The sequence below is a fragment of the Trichechus manatus genome, unplaced genomic scaffold, assembly GCF_000243295.1.
Source record: "Trichechus manatus latirostris isolate Lorelei unplaced genomic scaffold, TriManLat1.0 scaffold00064, whole genome shotgun sequence".
NCBI lineage: Eukaryota > Metazoa > Chordata > Mammalia > Sirenia > Trichechidae > Trichechus > Trichechus manatus.
In genome coordinates this window covers 8,570,856-8,585,731 of record NW_004444000.1, presented here as the reverse complement: position 1 = coordinate 8,585,731, position 14,876 = coordinate 8,570,856, and the positions used below count along the sequence as shown (strand labels likewise).

The 14,876-nt window shown below is 38.6% G+C and overlaps 1 protein-coding gene across 2 annotated transcripts in view; it reads right to left on the bottom strand.

Moving 5' to 3' along the window:
* Positions 1 to 14,876, bottom strand: part of ARHGAP32 (Rho GTPase activating protein 32) — a 301,914-nt gene that overhangs the window by 129,225 nt on the left and 157,813 nt on the right. For both annotated transcript variants that reach the window (XM_012556402.2, XM_004379330.2), the window contains 4 exons: positions 10,509 to 10,646; positions 6,166 to 6,258; positions 4,975 to 5,097; positions 3,145 to 3,222 (listed from right to left, as the gene is read on the bottom strand). In XM_012556402.2, the coding sequence (XP_012411856.2) occupies positions 3,145 to 3,222; positions 4,975 to 5,097; positions 6,166 to 6,258; positions 10,509 to 10,646 (432 nt within the window). The remainder of the gene's footprint in view (positions 1 to 3,144; positions 3,223 to 4,974; positions 5,098 to 6,165; positions 6,259 to 10,508; positions 10,647 to 14,876) is intronic.

The window sequence follows — 14,876 nt, the reverse complement described above, 5'->3', positions numbered from 1 at the left end:
TCGGAAAAAAGATAAATGTTCTATTTAATTTTATATTTAACCAAAAGAACCTATTATTCGCAGCAGATAAGAAAATCAGAACACAGATGGAGGAAGACCCCAACTGTACAAACAAGGAAATGTAAGAGGTGGTATGGATTTTATTTTACTGGTCTTAATCGTCAAATTAAAATTCTGTAGATTCTTCTAAACACGACAACGAATGCACGAGCAGCAGAAAACAGAAGAGACGATTGGGGCCACATCCCAGTTAGATTCTGATGCTCATCAAGACTTTACAAAAGAGCAGGGACAACCTACAGACTGGGAAAAAAATCCGTGGGAATGATATAACCAGTAAGGGTTTAATACCTAAAATATACAGAAAACAGAAGAGATGATTGGGGCCACGTCCCAGTTAGATTCTGATGCTCATCAAGACTTTATCAAAAGAGCAGGGACAACCCACATACTGGGAAAAAATCCGTGGGAATTATATAACCAGTAAGAGTTTAATACCCAAAATATACAGAAAACTTCTACAGCTTAACAACAGAGACACAAAAAACCCAACGAAAAACTAAACAAAGGACACGAACAGACACTTCGCCAAAGAGAATATTCAAATACCCAACAGACAGATGAAAAGATGCCCGACATCATTAGCCAGCAGAGAAATGCAACTCAAAGCTACAATGAGAAACCATTTCACTCCCACTAGGATGGCTAAGAGAAATAAATAAAGGAAAATAACAAGAGTTGGAGGGAATGTGGAGAAATTGGAACCCTCATCCATTGTTGGTGGGAATGCAAAATGGTACAGCCATTGTTGAAATCAGTCTGGCGGTTCCTCAAAAAAACTAGAGGTAGAGCTGCCATATGACCCAGCAATTCTACTCCTAAGTATATACCCTAGGGATCTAACAGAAGTGACATGGACACACATGCACGCCTATGTTCACTGCAGCACTATTCACAATAGCAAAAAGATGGAAACAACCGAGGTGCCCATTAACGGATGAATGGATAAGTAAAATGTGAAAAAATACATACAACTGAATATTACTCAGTTATTAAAAAAAATGAGTTCCCAGAACATCTTGGAACTTGAAGGATATTATGTTGAATGAAATAAGTCAATCACAAAAAAACAAATACTGTACGTTCTCACTTTTATTAAATGACATGAATAGGTAAATATACAGAAACTAATGTTCATTAGTGGTTGTGGGGGGGGGGGGAAGTACCCCTTAGGTAGTAGTCACTTTTTGTTTATGGAAATGGGAAAGGGGGCACCAAACATGTGTGAAGTTGGCACAGCATGACCGATGTAACTGATGTCAATAAGCTGTACACGGGGAAAAGGGATGAATGGGCAAATGCTAGACTGGGTATGGTTTTACAACCACCACCACCACCAAAAAAGGCAGGGGCTACAGATGCTGATACTAATTAGACATATTCAATCACCTCATGGGATTAGTTCTCTTGGTTTGGGGGCTTAGGGCCGTGGTCTTGTGGGATAATCCCGTCAACTGGCATAATGTTTATGTTCTACCTCCCAGTATGGTGAGTAGTGTCTGGGGTCTTAAGAGCTTACCAGTGGCCACCTAAGATACAACTACTGGTCTTTATTCATCTGTAAGAAAAGAGGAAGAAGGAAATCCAGGAGCCACAAGGAACCAGACTACAGGCCTAACTGTCTACATGCACCACTGCCTCCTCCATCTTGAGACCAGAAGGACTAAATGGTGCCTGGCCACCACAACTGAACATTCTGTTCAGGAACAAAATAGAGAAATTCTGGTTAAAAAAGGAAGAAAAATGTGGAACAGAAATTCAAATTCTTAAAGAATTCAGACCTACTGAACCTACTGAGTCTGGAGGAGTCCCCGAGACCATGGCCCTGAGTTGTTCTTCAAACCCTGAATTTAAACTATCCCCTGAAGTCACCTTTGAACTAAATTAACAGTTTAGCCCAAACAGGAAAGATTGTCACCCTTGAGTACTGTGTTTCTTTAAAAAAAATCTATATAAGACCAAAGGGTCAAAAGCTATTTTAAAGCATAGAAGGTTGGGGAGGGGGGAAGGAGATTAAGTAAACGGTAGTGAAACAACTAGAACAGAAATAATGAGAATACTGATGCAATGTGAAGAATTTATCCAGCGTCACTGATCATCATGTCTCGAAACTGGGGAACAGGGGCAGGTTTTTGGCGTATATTTGCATGGATCTGGCAGAGGGAGATATCGGCTGTGTATATTTTCACCAAAATGAAAATTTAAAAAAAAGAAAAAAAAATTTACAGATGCTTTTGTAATAGAAATAGATATAAACAAACTTGTAAAATAAAATTATCAAAAATATTTATATTTTAAAATTAACATTTATTGAGAGAAAAATATGCCACAGGCTCTGTTCCAAGTACTTTACATATTTTATCCTCATACATTTAATCTCCACGACAACACGATGAGGTAAAGAATAGTCCTGTAATACCCATCTGACAAATGTACAAATGGAGGCACAGAGAAGTAACCTGTCTAAGATAACACAGGATTAAAACCCAGGTAATCTGGCACCAGAGCCCATGGTCTTAACCATCCTGATATACTGTTTTAAATCCTACTATGACTTTTTTAATAAAATACATTTTATAAAAACCTAACATTTAGTTTTTAAGACGTAAGGAGCCCTGGTGTCACAATGGTTAACGCATTCGGCTGCTAAGAAAGGCTAGTGCTTCGAACCCACCAGCAGCGACTCAGGAGGAAAGACCTGGCAATCTGCTCCCGTAAAGATTACAGCTTATGAAACATCGTGGGCAGTTCTACCCTGTCACGCAGGGTCACTATGAGTCAAAATCCACTCAACAGTATACAACAACAACATCTGAGATGTAGTTAAAGCTCAAGATGTTTATGTAACAGTTATTATCACATTTTGGCTATATCACTGTTTAGAGGTGAAGGAGAGAAAAGCACCCACCATGGTAATTAGAAAAGGGCATCCAAGTCCATCTCCATCATCATTATCATCTGTATTTTTCCATTATTGCAGACAAAATTTTTGATGACAAATTCTGTTGCCAGTGTGTCTTAGATATACTAATGAAGCATAAAAAATCTATTCTTGGGACTTTTCCATACTTTTTTGTTGCCTACCTGAAATCCATGCTTGCCTCTCCACCACGTGCTCAGTACTTTGGGGGGCATGTCAATAACAGAAACAATGTCTCCCACCTAGGACAAACAAAATTTTAAACACAATGTTTTTAGACATATTTTAAACCAAGTGTTACGTTTAGAATTTAAATGAGAACTCAACGAAAGAGTGAAGTATTATCTTACTCTCTGGCTAATAACAGCTGGAAAAACACACTGCCTCTTTCTTTGAAGTATCAATAATCTTCCCTTTTCTTAACACGAGGTCTACAAAGAGCTTAGCAGCACAGAGGCTGTGATCCAGCTAACAGGTGCAGTAACTTCAGAAAGTCAGATTTCTAACACACCATTTCTGAATGACAGGTATCATACCATCATCACTTCTGCTATTCTCTTACTGCTGACACTATCAGATTCTCTAGCTTTAAATACTTCTCTTTAGAAAAAATGGAAGTTCCTATTAATACTACATTTAGTGAGTGCTTACTGTGTGCCAAGCACCATGCTGAACACCTGACATATCTTAATCATATAGAAAAAGGCCTACGATGTCTAAAATTTCTGGGTTATTCTTAGTAAGTGGAAAATTTGATGACTACTATACTTCTTTCAAGAGCCCTGGTGGCACAATGGTTAAAGCACTCAGCTGCTAACCGAAAGGTCGGTGGTTTGAATCCATCAGGCGCTCGGAACCCACCAGCTGCTCCACAGGAGAAAGATGTGACAGTCAGCTTCCTTAAAGATTCACAAAACCCTATGGGGCACTTCTACTCTGTCCTATAGGGTCGCTGAGTTGGAACTGACTCGACCACAACAGATTTTATACTTCTTTCAATCGATGGTACACTGTAACATTTTTACTAAATAGCTTACTTTCTTCACGGTAAAAGACAACGTAGTGAGTTTTTATGAACTTGTAAGAAGTTATAAATATAAGAATTACAATAATAGTTTTTAATAATATATTAATTGAAGTTGTATTCTTCAACCAGAGTATGTGATACTACCTACAACATAGTTGAGCTATGTTACTAACGTACACTATATTCTTTTAGGAATTTTTCTTTGTTTATTTACAACTGGTTTTTCAAGTCTTAAATAAGCCATCTTCATAAAGCCCTATTTGCTAACAGACATGGCATCTTTCAAGACCTACATTCCTTTATGTACAGAACCTGAAAGTTTAGTTTGAGAGCAGTTCAAATTCTATGCAGTAACAAACTTAGACTGTTATTTCTTAAACTAAGTAACTGTCAGCATTTTCTTTGTCTCTCACCAGCCAATATTTATTTTTAGAGGGAGAAACTTAATTCCTCTCCTTTTGCATCTGATAGCAATAAATGTTCATTTCACCTTTTACCTGTTGTTTTGCTCAGCCTTTCCGCAAACATTGAGAAGAAGTTATCATTGGCTATAACACAAAGACCAAAGACTCAGACCTTACTCTCCAGACGATCACTGTTTACAGGAAGATAAACAGGAGAACAGCTAGGATTAAATGTAGTAGGTGATATGTCACACATAGACTATGGGCACACTTCAGAATGACACTCAATTCAGGCTTTTTGGGGGGTGTACGTATTTGCGTGGATTTGGGGGAGGGAGATCAGGGATGACATCCCAGAAGAAATGAGAAGCAAAGGCTGAGTTTCCCAGCACGAGCACAGTCTTTTAACAAACATAGAGGGCATTCCAGGCTGAAAGATAATGGACGTATAGAAAAGTCTGGAGAATAGGTTTCATTTTAATTAAGAAATGACTAAAACAGTTAATGATGAGGCTGGCTAGAGAGCAAGTACCAGATGACAAAGACCAGTCTGAGTTATTTACCTCTAAGGTCAGCTCGTCTGGGGCCCGAGCAGTGTACCTCTTGATAACGTGGGCAGCGCCAACGGCAGGTGTGTTAATGGATGATTCCTCATGAACTAGAAGGTGGTTCCCCTTGTTATCAATCTGTAACAGAGAAAATGCACTATGAGACACTTAACAGCATGGGAATGATGCTTCTGTGACTATTTACAAAACTTCAAGTTCGTTTAGGGAGCCACTTGACTCAAGGAGTCTTAAAAAACAACAACATTGAATATGCCAGTCACTGTGCTATGCATGCAACGATATGATTTAATTTAATCCTCATAATTCTAAAATGTAATTACTATCACCCTTATCACTGTTTAAAAGTGAAGATGCTAAATCTAAACGAGGTTGTGTAATTTATGAGAGATTAAATAATTTGTCCAAGATCACACAGCCAATAACGGAAGAGCCGAGATCTCAATGCAAGTCAGCCTGGTTCTAAGTTCTACATTCTTTCTACTTTTCATCCTGCCTTCCTAATTTGCACTGGAGGGAGAAAAGTAAACTATTAATATAACTCTACATACGTAAATTGAGAATAAATATCTACTACATTTACTGAAGGAGCCCTGGTAGTGCAGTGGTTAAGCACTCGTCTGCTAACTGAAAGGTCTGCAGTTCAAACTCACCAGCCACTGTGTGGGAGACAGCAGATCCAGTCTCCTTTCGTAAAGATCACAGCCTCGGAAACCCTATGTGGCAGTTCTACTCTGTATTACAGGGTTTGGTTTTTGGTTTATATTTACTAAATAATCATGTTTCACTCAAGACTTATTCTTACCCTGGACTCTTTAACAGGTTAATTGTCTTTTATCCATAAATGACTGAAAAATACTTCCAATTACTAAGTCAACTAAAAATACATATATGATACTTTACCTAATTAAACATACACATTAATAAACATCAAAATAACGAGTATTAACTGAGATTCATAAAATATATTCAAATAAGTTTTCTTGGGTATCAAAGAAAGATAGATTTGAGACAAAAAATATTTCCTATATCACATCGCTATCCCCCCCAGAAGATGAGAATAAACTTCATTTTTCTAATTCCTAAAACTCAATAGCTATTGAAATTCCCTCTTACATTAAATTACAAATTAAACTGCTTAAGTAGATAAATTTAATGTAAACTTTAGTAACAGTGCACTAGTAATACCTCCATCCAGGTAAGGGCAGGTCCACAGTTGATCTTGTTGCCAGCAATAGCTGAGAGACGTGCCAGGTAAGCCATAAGCATCTGAGTTACTGACTAAAAAGAAAGAGAAAGAATCAGTGGTAACTTACAGTACTAGGTTTCCTCGCAGATGAACTGGTGTAAATTGATTGTTTCTGAGGGAAAAAAATCTTCAGATTTTTAGGCATTTTAATAGTTACAGAGGATTCTCCACAGAGGCATAACACTTCTCTAAATTGAAGCTACAGGGAATTTACACAGTAATTCAGTTCCTGTTTCATTAGAACTTTATTAACCCCTTATAAGTAAGGTATTATAATGACACGTGCAAAGTGCTGGAGATAGAAAACCAGAAGGGAAGAACACATTTGCTGTTTCTCAAGCTGTAAGAACTGAAGAAAAAATTGAAACCTTGAGTTGCAATAATGAAGAATTCTATGTGGAAAATATTAAAAGACACAGGAAGCATCAAAAGAAGATGGAAGGAATACACAGAATTATAAACACCAAAAAGAACTGGTCGACGTTCAGTCATTTCAGGAGGTGGTATACGATCAGGAACTGATGGTACTGAAGGAAGACGTCCAAGCTGCACTGAAGGCACTGGTGAAAAACAAGGCTCCAGGAATTGACAGAATATCAACTGAGATGTTTCAACAAACAGATGATGCCTGAAGTGCTCACTTGTCTATGCCAAGAAACTCAGAAGGCAGCTACCTGGCCAAGCGACTGGAAAAGATCCATATTTATGCCTGTTCCAAAGAAGGTGATCCAACTGAATGCAGAAATTATTGAACAATATCATTAATATCACACACAAGTAAAATTTTGCTGAAGATCATTCAAAAGCAGCTGTAGTATTACGTTGACAGGAAACTGCTAGAAATTCAAGCCAGATTCAGAAGAGGACATAGAACTAGGGGTATCATTTTTGATGTCAGATGGATTCTGGATGAACGCAGAGAATACCAGAAAGATGTTTACCTGTGTTTTATTGACTATGCAAAGGCATTCAATTGTGTGGATAATAATAAATTATGGGTAACACTGCAAAGCATGGGAATTCCATAACACTTAATTGTGCTCATGAGGAACATGTACACAGATCAAGAGGCAGTTGTTCGAACAGAACAAGAGGATACTGCGTGGTTTAAAGTCAGGAAAGGTGCACATCAGGGTTGTATGCTTTCACCATACCTATTCAATCTGTCTGCTGAGCAAATAATCCAAGAAGCTGGACTCTACGAAGAACGGGGCATCAGGATTAGAGGAAGACTCGTTAACAACCTGCGATATGCAGGTGACACAACTTTGCTTGCTGAAAGTAAGGAGGGCTTGAAGCACTCACTGGTGAAGATCAAAGACCACAGCCTTCAGTATGGATTACACCTCAACATAAAGAAAACAAAAATCCTTACAACGGGACCAATAAGCAACATCATGATAAATGGAGAAAATATTGAAGTTGTCAAGGATTTCGTTTTACTTGGATCCACATTCAACACCCATGGAAGCAGCAGTCAAGAAATGAAAAGATGCATTGCATTGGGCAAATCTGCTGCAAAAGACCTCTTTAAAGTGTTGAAAAGCAAAGACATCACCTTGAAGACTAAGGTGCCCCTGACCCCAAGCCGTGGTGTTTGCGATCGCCTCATATGCATGCAAAAGCTGGGCAATAAATAAGAAAGACCAAAGAAGAATTGATGCCTCTGAATTATGATGTTGGTGAAGAATATTGAATGTACCATGGACTGCAGAAAGAACAAAACAAATCTGTCATGGAAGAAGTACAACCAGAATGCTCCTTAGAAGCAAGGATGGTGAGACTTTGTCTCACATACTTTGGACATGTTATTAGGAGGGGCCCGTCCCTGGAGAAGGACATCATGCTTGGTACAGTAGAGCGTCAGCGAAGAAGAGGAAGACCCTCAACTAGATGGACCGACACAGTGGCTGCAACAATGGGCTCAAGTAGAACAATGAATGTGAGGATGGTGTAGGACCGGGCAGTGTTTCATTCTGCTGTACACAGAGTCACTACGAGTCAGAACCAACTTGACAACACCTAACAACAACAACATAGCTTCTAATTTGATTCTCTCTTTTCATTTTTGTATCAAAAATGCAACAAGATAGTTATAGCAGATACATATTTGTTTGTTTTTTTCTGCCCTGTTACCCTGAAACTATTTTTTCCAGGTCATGGTTGTGGCAGGAGCTGCCAAATTCGTACATGATACTACACCACGGGCAGCTGTTTGGGCCGGGGACGTGATCAAACAAGAGTAAATGCGGAACAACTCAAGTGTCCATCAACAGATGAATGGATAAACAAAGTGTGGTATATATGTACAATGGAATATTATTCCGCCATAAAAAAGAACAAAGTCTTGATACATGTTACAGCATGAATGGACCTTGAAATATGATCTCATTTATATGAAATATCTAGACAGACAAATGTATAGACAGAAAGTAGATTAGTGATTATCGTGGGCTGGGGAGAGGCAGAAATGGGAGTTGTTGTTTAGTGAGTACAGAGTGTCTGTTTGGGGGGTGATGAAACATTTTTTAAACAAATAGTAGTGATGGTTGCACAGCACTGTGATTGTGATTAACGCCACTGGACTGCACACTTACAAATGGTTAAAATGGAAAATTTTACGTTGTGTATATTTTACCACAATTTAAAAAAAAAAAAAGTTATCCAGGAATGGGGAATTGTGCCACAAACTCCAGCTCAATCTGGCTGCTCTCTTAAAAGGAGGAGAAAGAAACTTGGGACCTACTGATAATGGCCATACTCTAAGGCAGTCTGAAAGAGAAAAATGAAACACAGGCAGATATGGGAAGTTTCTCTCAGATATACAAGAATCTGCAGTTTTGAGACATTCCTGAGTCCCTGCTGCAGTGTTGGTCGGTACGTGACCGATGACATCTCTCCTCTGCCCTACCCACTTACCTGACTTGGAATAAACTAAAGATTTGAAATTATTTCCCTTCAGAACTTGGAAATACCCCTGCGCTGTTTTCATGCATCCACTGTGCTGATGGGGAGTCTAATACCAATACAGTTGTTCTTCCTTTGAGAAAGTCTGCTTCTGCTTCATCAACTTCTAAGATTTTCTCTCTCTCCTGGCATTCTGATATTTCACTACAACATTTCTAATGTCTGTGAGTCTTTTCACCCAGTACATGTTAGCACTTCAAGAAATACGGTTCTAAGAGATTTTTTGAATTAATTTTTAATGATTTCCTTCTATCCACTCTCTCCTCCTGGAACTCCTATGAGAGGGAATTAGGAACTTGTGGATCTATTGTCCATGATTCTCAACTATTTCCTTGCAATATTTTTATCTTTTTTTCCATTTGGGGGGCTGTATTCGTGTAAATTACTTGGCTTAATCTTCCCACTCATTAATCCTTGCTTAAATCGTGTCTATTTTGAATGAAGTCCAGCTATTATATTAAGGTTTTCATTATGTAAATTACATTAACTTAAATAATCATATTTTCACTGCCCAGGTTCCTGATTATTTCAGTTTTATAAAAACCTGTTCCCCTTCCTGAATGTGACAGGATACGGATTATACTTCCGAAGGCCTTCTGTTCGCTCTGCTACTTTGTCAGCTGTCTTCTTTACTCAGTCTGGTGTCTCTCACTATTGGTTTTACTCAATCACGCAGCATTTCTTGGTGGAGCATTCATTTCTGTGTTTAAGATCTGTTACCTGTTTTCTCTGCAGTTATCCTCTGACACATTTTTAGGCTGTATTTCTCTCCCTTATAAATTTTATTCCATCTACTTTCAATGATTCCTCACAAGTTTTTGACTCTCTTATAGGACTTTTGTTTCCTGGTGCTATAAAGAATTTTTTCTTTTTTTAATTTAAAAACAAACTTTGATTTTTTTTAAGGAACTTTTACACAGGAGTGGTGGTAGCTGCATGGACGCAGCCTGCCTTCATGAACTAATCAGTGTTGTTATTTTAATACGTACTTCTTTGATTATTAGTGAGGTCAATGTTCTTCCAGATTTTTGCTTCCGTATTTCTTACCTTCTTTGGAGAATAGTCTGCCCATATATACTGCCCATTAATATACTGCATTACAAGGTATTTTTTCAGTATAAAATTATAGACTGGACATACTTTAATTATAAATACCCTACATAACATTACCAATTTTTCAGATACGAAACAGTTAAGTAATCCCAGAAATTATCCTATTCATAGTGCCCAGTAGAAGCTGTTATTTTAGTATAGAAACAAATTTCTCTGCCAATTCATAGAAAGCGATTACTTCTACAAAGTGCTAGATGCTTACCTCTGGACTATCCTTCAAGGCATCAGAACGGGGAAGCTCTGAGAGCTGGGAGAACCGTCGGTCATAAATGCATAAATGAAGATGTTTATCAAGTACCCGAAAATCTTCATAACTTCGTTTAACAATCCAACTTTTGCCCTATGAATAAGAAAAAAACACTCCCATTATTCATCTCTATTGGAAAATGTTTATGAATCAGGTGTTATTCTATAATGGTATTTTACTCATGAGGTTTCATATTTTCTAAGGAGAAGCTTCTGTTAACTTGACAGTAAATAGTTAAGCTCCAAAACACTCTAGAGAGTTACATTATGTTAAGTAGTCAATAACAGACAATGAGAACTCTCCACTAACCCTCTTCCTACCGCCTGTCAAAGACTACTGACCTTCTCTGAGAACAATAACTGCCAGACGGCAAGAGAGCGTGTGACCTGAACTCACAGAAAAAACCATAAAATAACTTTGGGTAGGAGAATATTATGTAAAATTGAATAAAACTAAAATCAGGTTATTTACCGAGATGGACGTATACTCAAAATCAAAACTACTAAAGCGTCATGTATAACCATTGCATATGCATATATTACCTAGAGCCCAATAGCTTTCTTCTCTTCTTTGCCCAATCTCATAAACTCATTAAAAATTAAAAAATCACACTCACAGAGCATAGTTATTAGATACTGTCTTCTAATTTTCTCTGGAATCTATCACTTCCTACTCAGTGTTACAGCCCGAGCTTTAGTAAACACAGTCATCATTTCTTACCTGACATACTGGCTAAGACTCCTTGCCTACAATTTCCTTCTCCGTCCTCCCAAATCCAAAACGCAAAGCTCATCAGGTCACAGAAGCTCCAGTGGTCAGCCATATTAGCAGTTCCTGACTGCGTACCATTTAACTGTGCAATTTAATCTAATTTTCTGCGGAAGCTCTCAGCCTATAAAAACGTGGAGGGACTGGGAGAAAAAGGCTCCAGTGCCACTGTCAGAACTGCAGGATCCATTTCAGGACAGCTCTTCCACATTTACCCCAGCCGGACGGGGAAGACGCAAAAGGGATCACTTCATGGGCGAGGTCCTGAATTCTAGCCACAGGTGTATCAAGAATTAACGATAAACTTGTCTAACCGCACTTTGGACCACATTTTTGTATTATAAAGTTGGGAAGCAATATCCACTCCCTCATTCGGAGTTATGAGGATGAAATCAGATAACAGACAATGCAGAGATTTTCAAAGTCTCTGGTCCCTGTTCTCCCTGATCCCTACTCTAAACCAACCAGCTGTCAGCAAGTCGACTCTGACCCATGTGTGTCAGAGTACAACTGTGCTCCATATGGTTTTCAATGGCCAATTCTTTGGAAGGAGATCACCAGGCCTTTCTTCCAAGGTGGTTCTGGGTGGACTTGAACCTCCAATCTCTCAGTCAGCAGTGAAGCACATTAAAGCACATTTACTGTTTGCACCGCCCAACCAGGAAAAACCACCAATCAGGTACCGTCAAGTGGCTTCTGACTCACAGCGCCTCGTGTGCTGCAGCACAGAACGGCACTCCAAAGGGTTTTCAAGGCTGTTACCTCTTGGAAGCAGACTGCCAGGCCTTCTCCCTAGGCACCTCTAAATAGGTTCAGACTGCCAAACTTTCAGTTAGTAACTGAGCGCTTAACCGTTTGTGCCACCCAGAGACTCCTTGCACCACCAAAGGCCGGCTAATTCAATAAGTCTGGAATGGGATCCAGTTGATTCTGACAATCAGCCTGAATCGGGACTCACTGGTCCACAGAATCACATTTGTGGCTTTCATCACCGAGGCCCCGTCTGAACGTCCAGCCTGATCTCAACCATTCCCCATCCATCAACCTTCCTAGGCTTCCAGTTATGCTGAATTAACTGCATTCTCCAGTCCATGAGGCACACCTCCTTCTCACCCCACCATGACTTTGTAAGTGTGTTCCTGCTGCCACGGACAACCTTTCAGGTACTTTCTGCTAAAGCAGACACCTTTGCTTCCTCAGTCCTACCGCCCACACCCGAAGCTTTCCCAGACCCCTGGGAACTAAATACTCCCTTTGCAGGCTAGAAAAACAAAACAAAATAAAAACAACGGGAAAGAAAAACCTCTTATCACGTAGTTGCAATTTTTTTCTTTCACACTTACACATATTTTTTAAATTATGCAACACTTCAAACATACAGAAAAGTACAAAAAATAATTTAACACATATCTATGTATTTATCACAGACATTAAACAGGTATCAATTTTTTATGTTTCAGAGTTCTGAAATTTCTTTTTTTTTTTAAACCAGTCGTTGCAATTATAAAGCCTCATCTTCTCTTCTATTCCCTTTCTAAAGCCAAGGACGGGAGCTGATATGCATCATTATTATGCATGTGTGTCTGTTTTTAGATCTTTATGATATATACTTCCATCCATAAACTATGTATATTCTTGTTTTAATTTTATATAAATAATATATCATTCACATCATTTTGGAGCTTGAAGTTTTAACTCAACATCATGTTGACATTTCTCCATGCTGATATACGTAGCTCAATTATTCAGTAACTGCTGAGGGGAATTCTACTGCAGAAACAAATACCAGTTTATCCTTCTATTCCTCTACAGAAAGGGAGCAGGTATTTTACACTTTCCATTATTGTAAGCAATGTTGCAATGAGCATGTTCATGCCTCTTCCTGCTCATTTGTGAGAAATTTTCCATAGTAGTTAGCTGGAACTGCTAGATCATACTGTATGATCATTATCAACTTTATTTCAAATTTGCCAACCTCGTCTCCAAAGTGATAATACCGATTTACTCACGCAATGTTACAGTTCTCATTTCCCCAAAATCCAGGCCAAACCTGGCATTATCAGACTTTTTATCAATTGGATAGTGCATGCAAACAGTGGACAGTGAATAAGGAAGACAAAGAATTGATGTCTTTGAATTATAGCGTTGGTGAATATTACTGAATATACCATGGACTTTCAGAAGAACGAACAAATCTGTCTTGGGAGAAGCACAGCCAGAATGCTCCAGAGAAGCAAGAATAGTAAGACTTCGTCTCACATACTTTGGACATGTTATCAGGAGGAGTCAGTTCCTGGAGAAGGCTATCATGGTTGCTAAAGAAGACAGTCAGCAAAAAAGAGGAAGACTCTCAATGAGATGGACTGACACAATGGCTGCAACAATGGGCTCAAGCATAACAATGATTGTGAGGATGGTGCAGGACTGGGCAGTGTTCTGTGTACAGAGGATCACTATGAGACAGAACCAACTCGACGGCACCTAATAATTGAATAGATGTGAAATTTTATCTTCTTTTAATTTGCCTTTCCTTGGTTACCAAAGAAGATTAGCATCTTTTCCCATGTTAATAATCATCCAGATTTCTATTCCTGATAAATACTTATACCTACCAGAACACTACTGCAATGAGCATGGGTGTGCATATATCTATTCCTGTGACAACTCTTATTTCTCTAGGATATATATGTAGGAGTGGGATGGCTGGATCATATGGTATTTCTATTTCTAGCTTTTTAAGGAGGTACCATAATGTTTTCCATAATGGTTACATCATTTTACATTCCCACCAGCAGTGCATAAGAGTTCCAATCTCCTCGCAACCTCTCCAACATTTGTTATTTTCTGTGGTTTTTTTTTTTTGGTTTGTCTTTTTGATTCATGCCAGTAACGCCAGCGTGAGATGGTATCCCATCGTAGTTTTGATTTGCATTTCTCTAATGGCTAATGATCCCAAGCATTTCCTCATGTGTCTGTTAGCTGCCTGAATGTCTTTTGTGGTGAAGTGTCTGTTCGTATCATTTGCCCATTTTCTAATTGGATTTGTCTTTTTGTTGTTGAGGTATTGAAGTATTCTACAGATTTTACAGATTAGATCCTTGTCAGATATGTCATAGCCAAAAATTTTTTCTCACACTCTAGGTTCTCTTTTTACTCTTTTGGTGAAGTCTTTTGATGAGCATATGTAATTTTTAGGAGCTCCCAGTTATTGAGTTTATCTTCTGAAGATTGTGCATTGTAGGTTATGGTTTGCATTCTATTTATGCCATGTATTAGGTTCCCTAGAGTTGTCCCTATTTTTTCTTCCATGACATTTATCGTTTTAGGTTTTATATTTAGGTCTGTGATCCATTTTGAGTTAGCTGTTATGCATGGTGTGAGGTATGGGGCCTGTTCCATTTTTTCACATATGGACATCCAGTTTTGCCAGTACCACTTGTTAAAAAGACTGTCTTTTCCCCATTTAATGGACTTTGGTCATTTGTCAAAGATCAGGTGACCACAGATGGATGGATTTACATCTGGGTTCTCGATTCTGTTCCACTGGTCTATGTG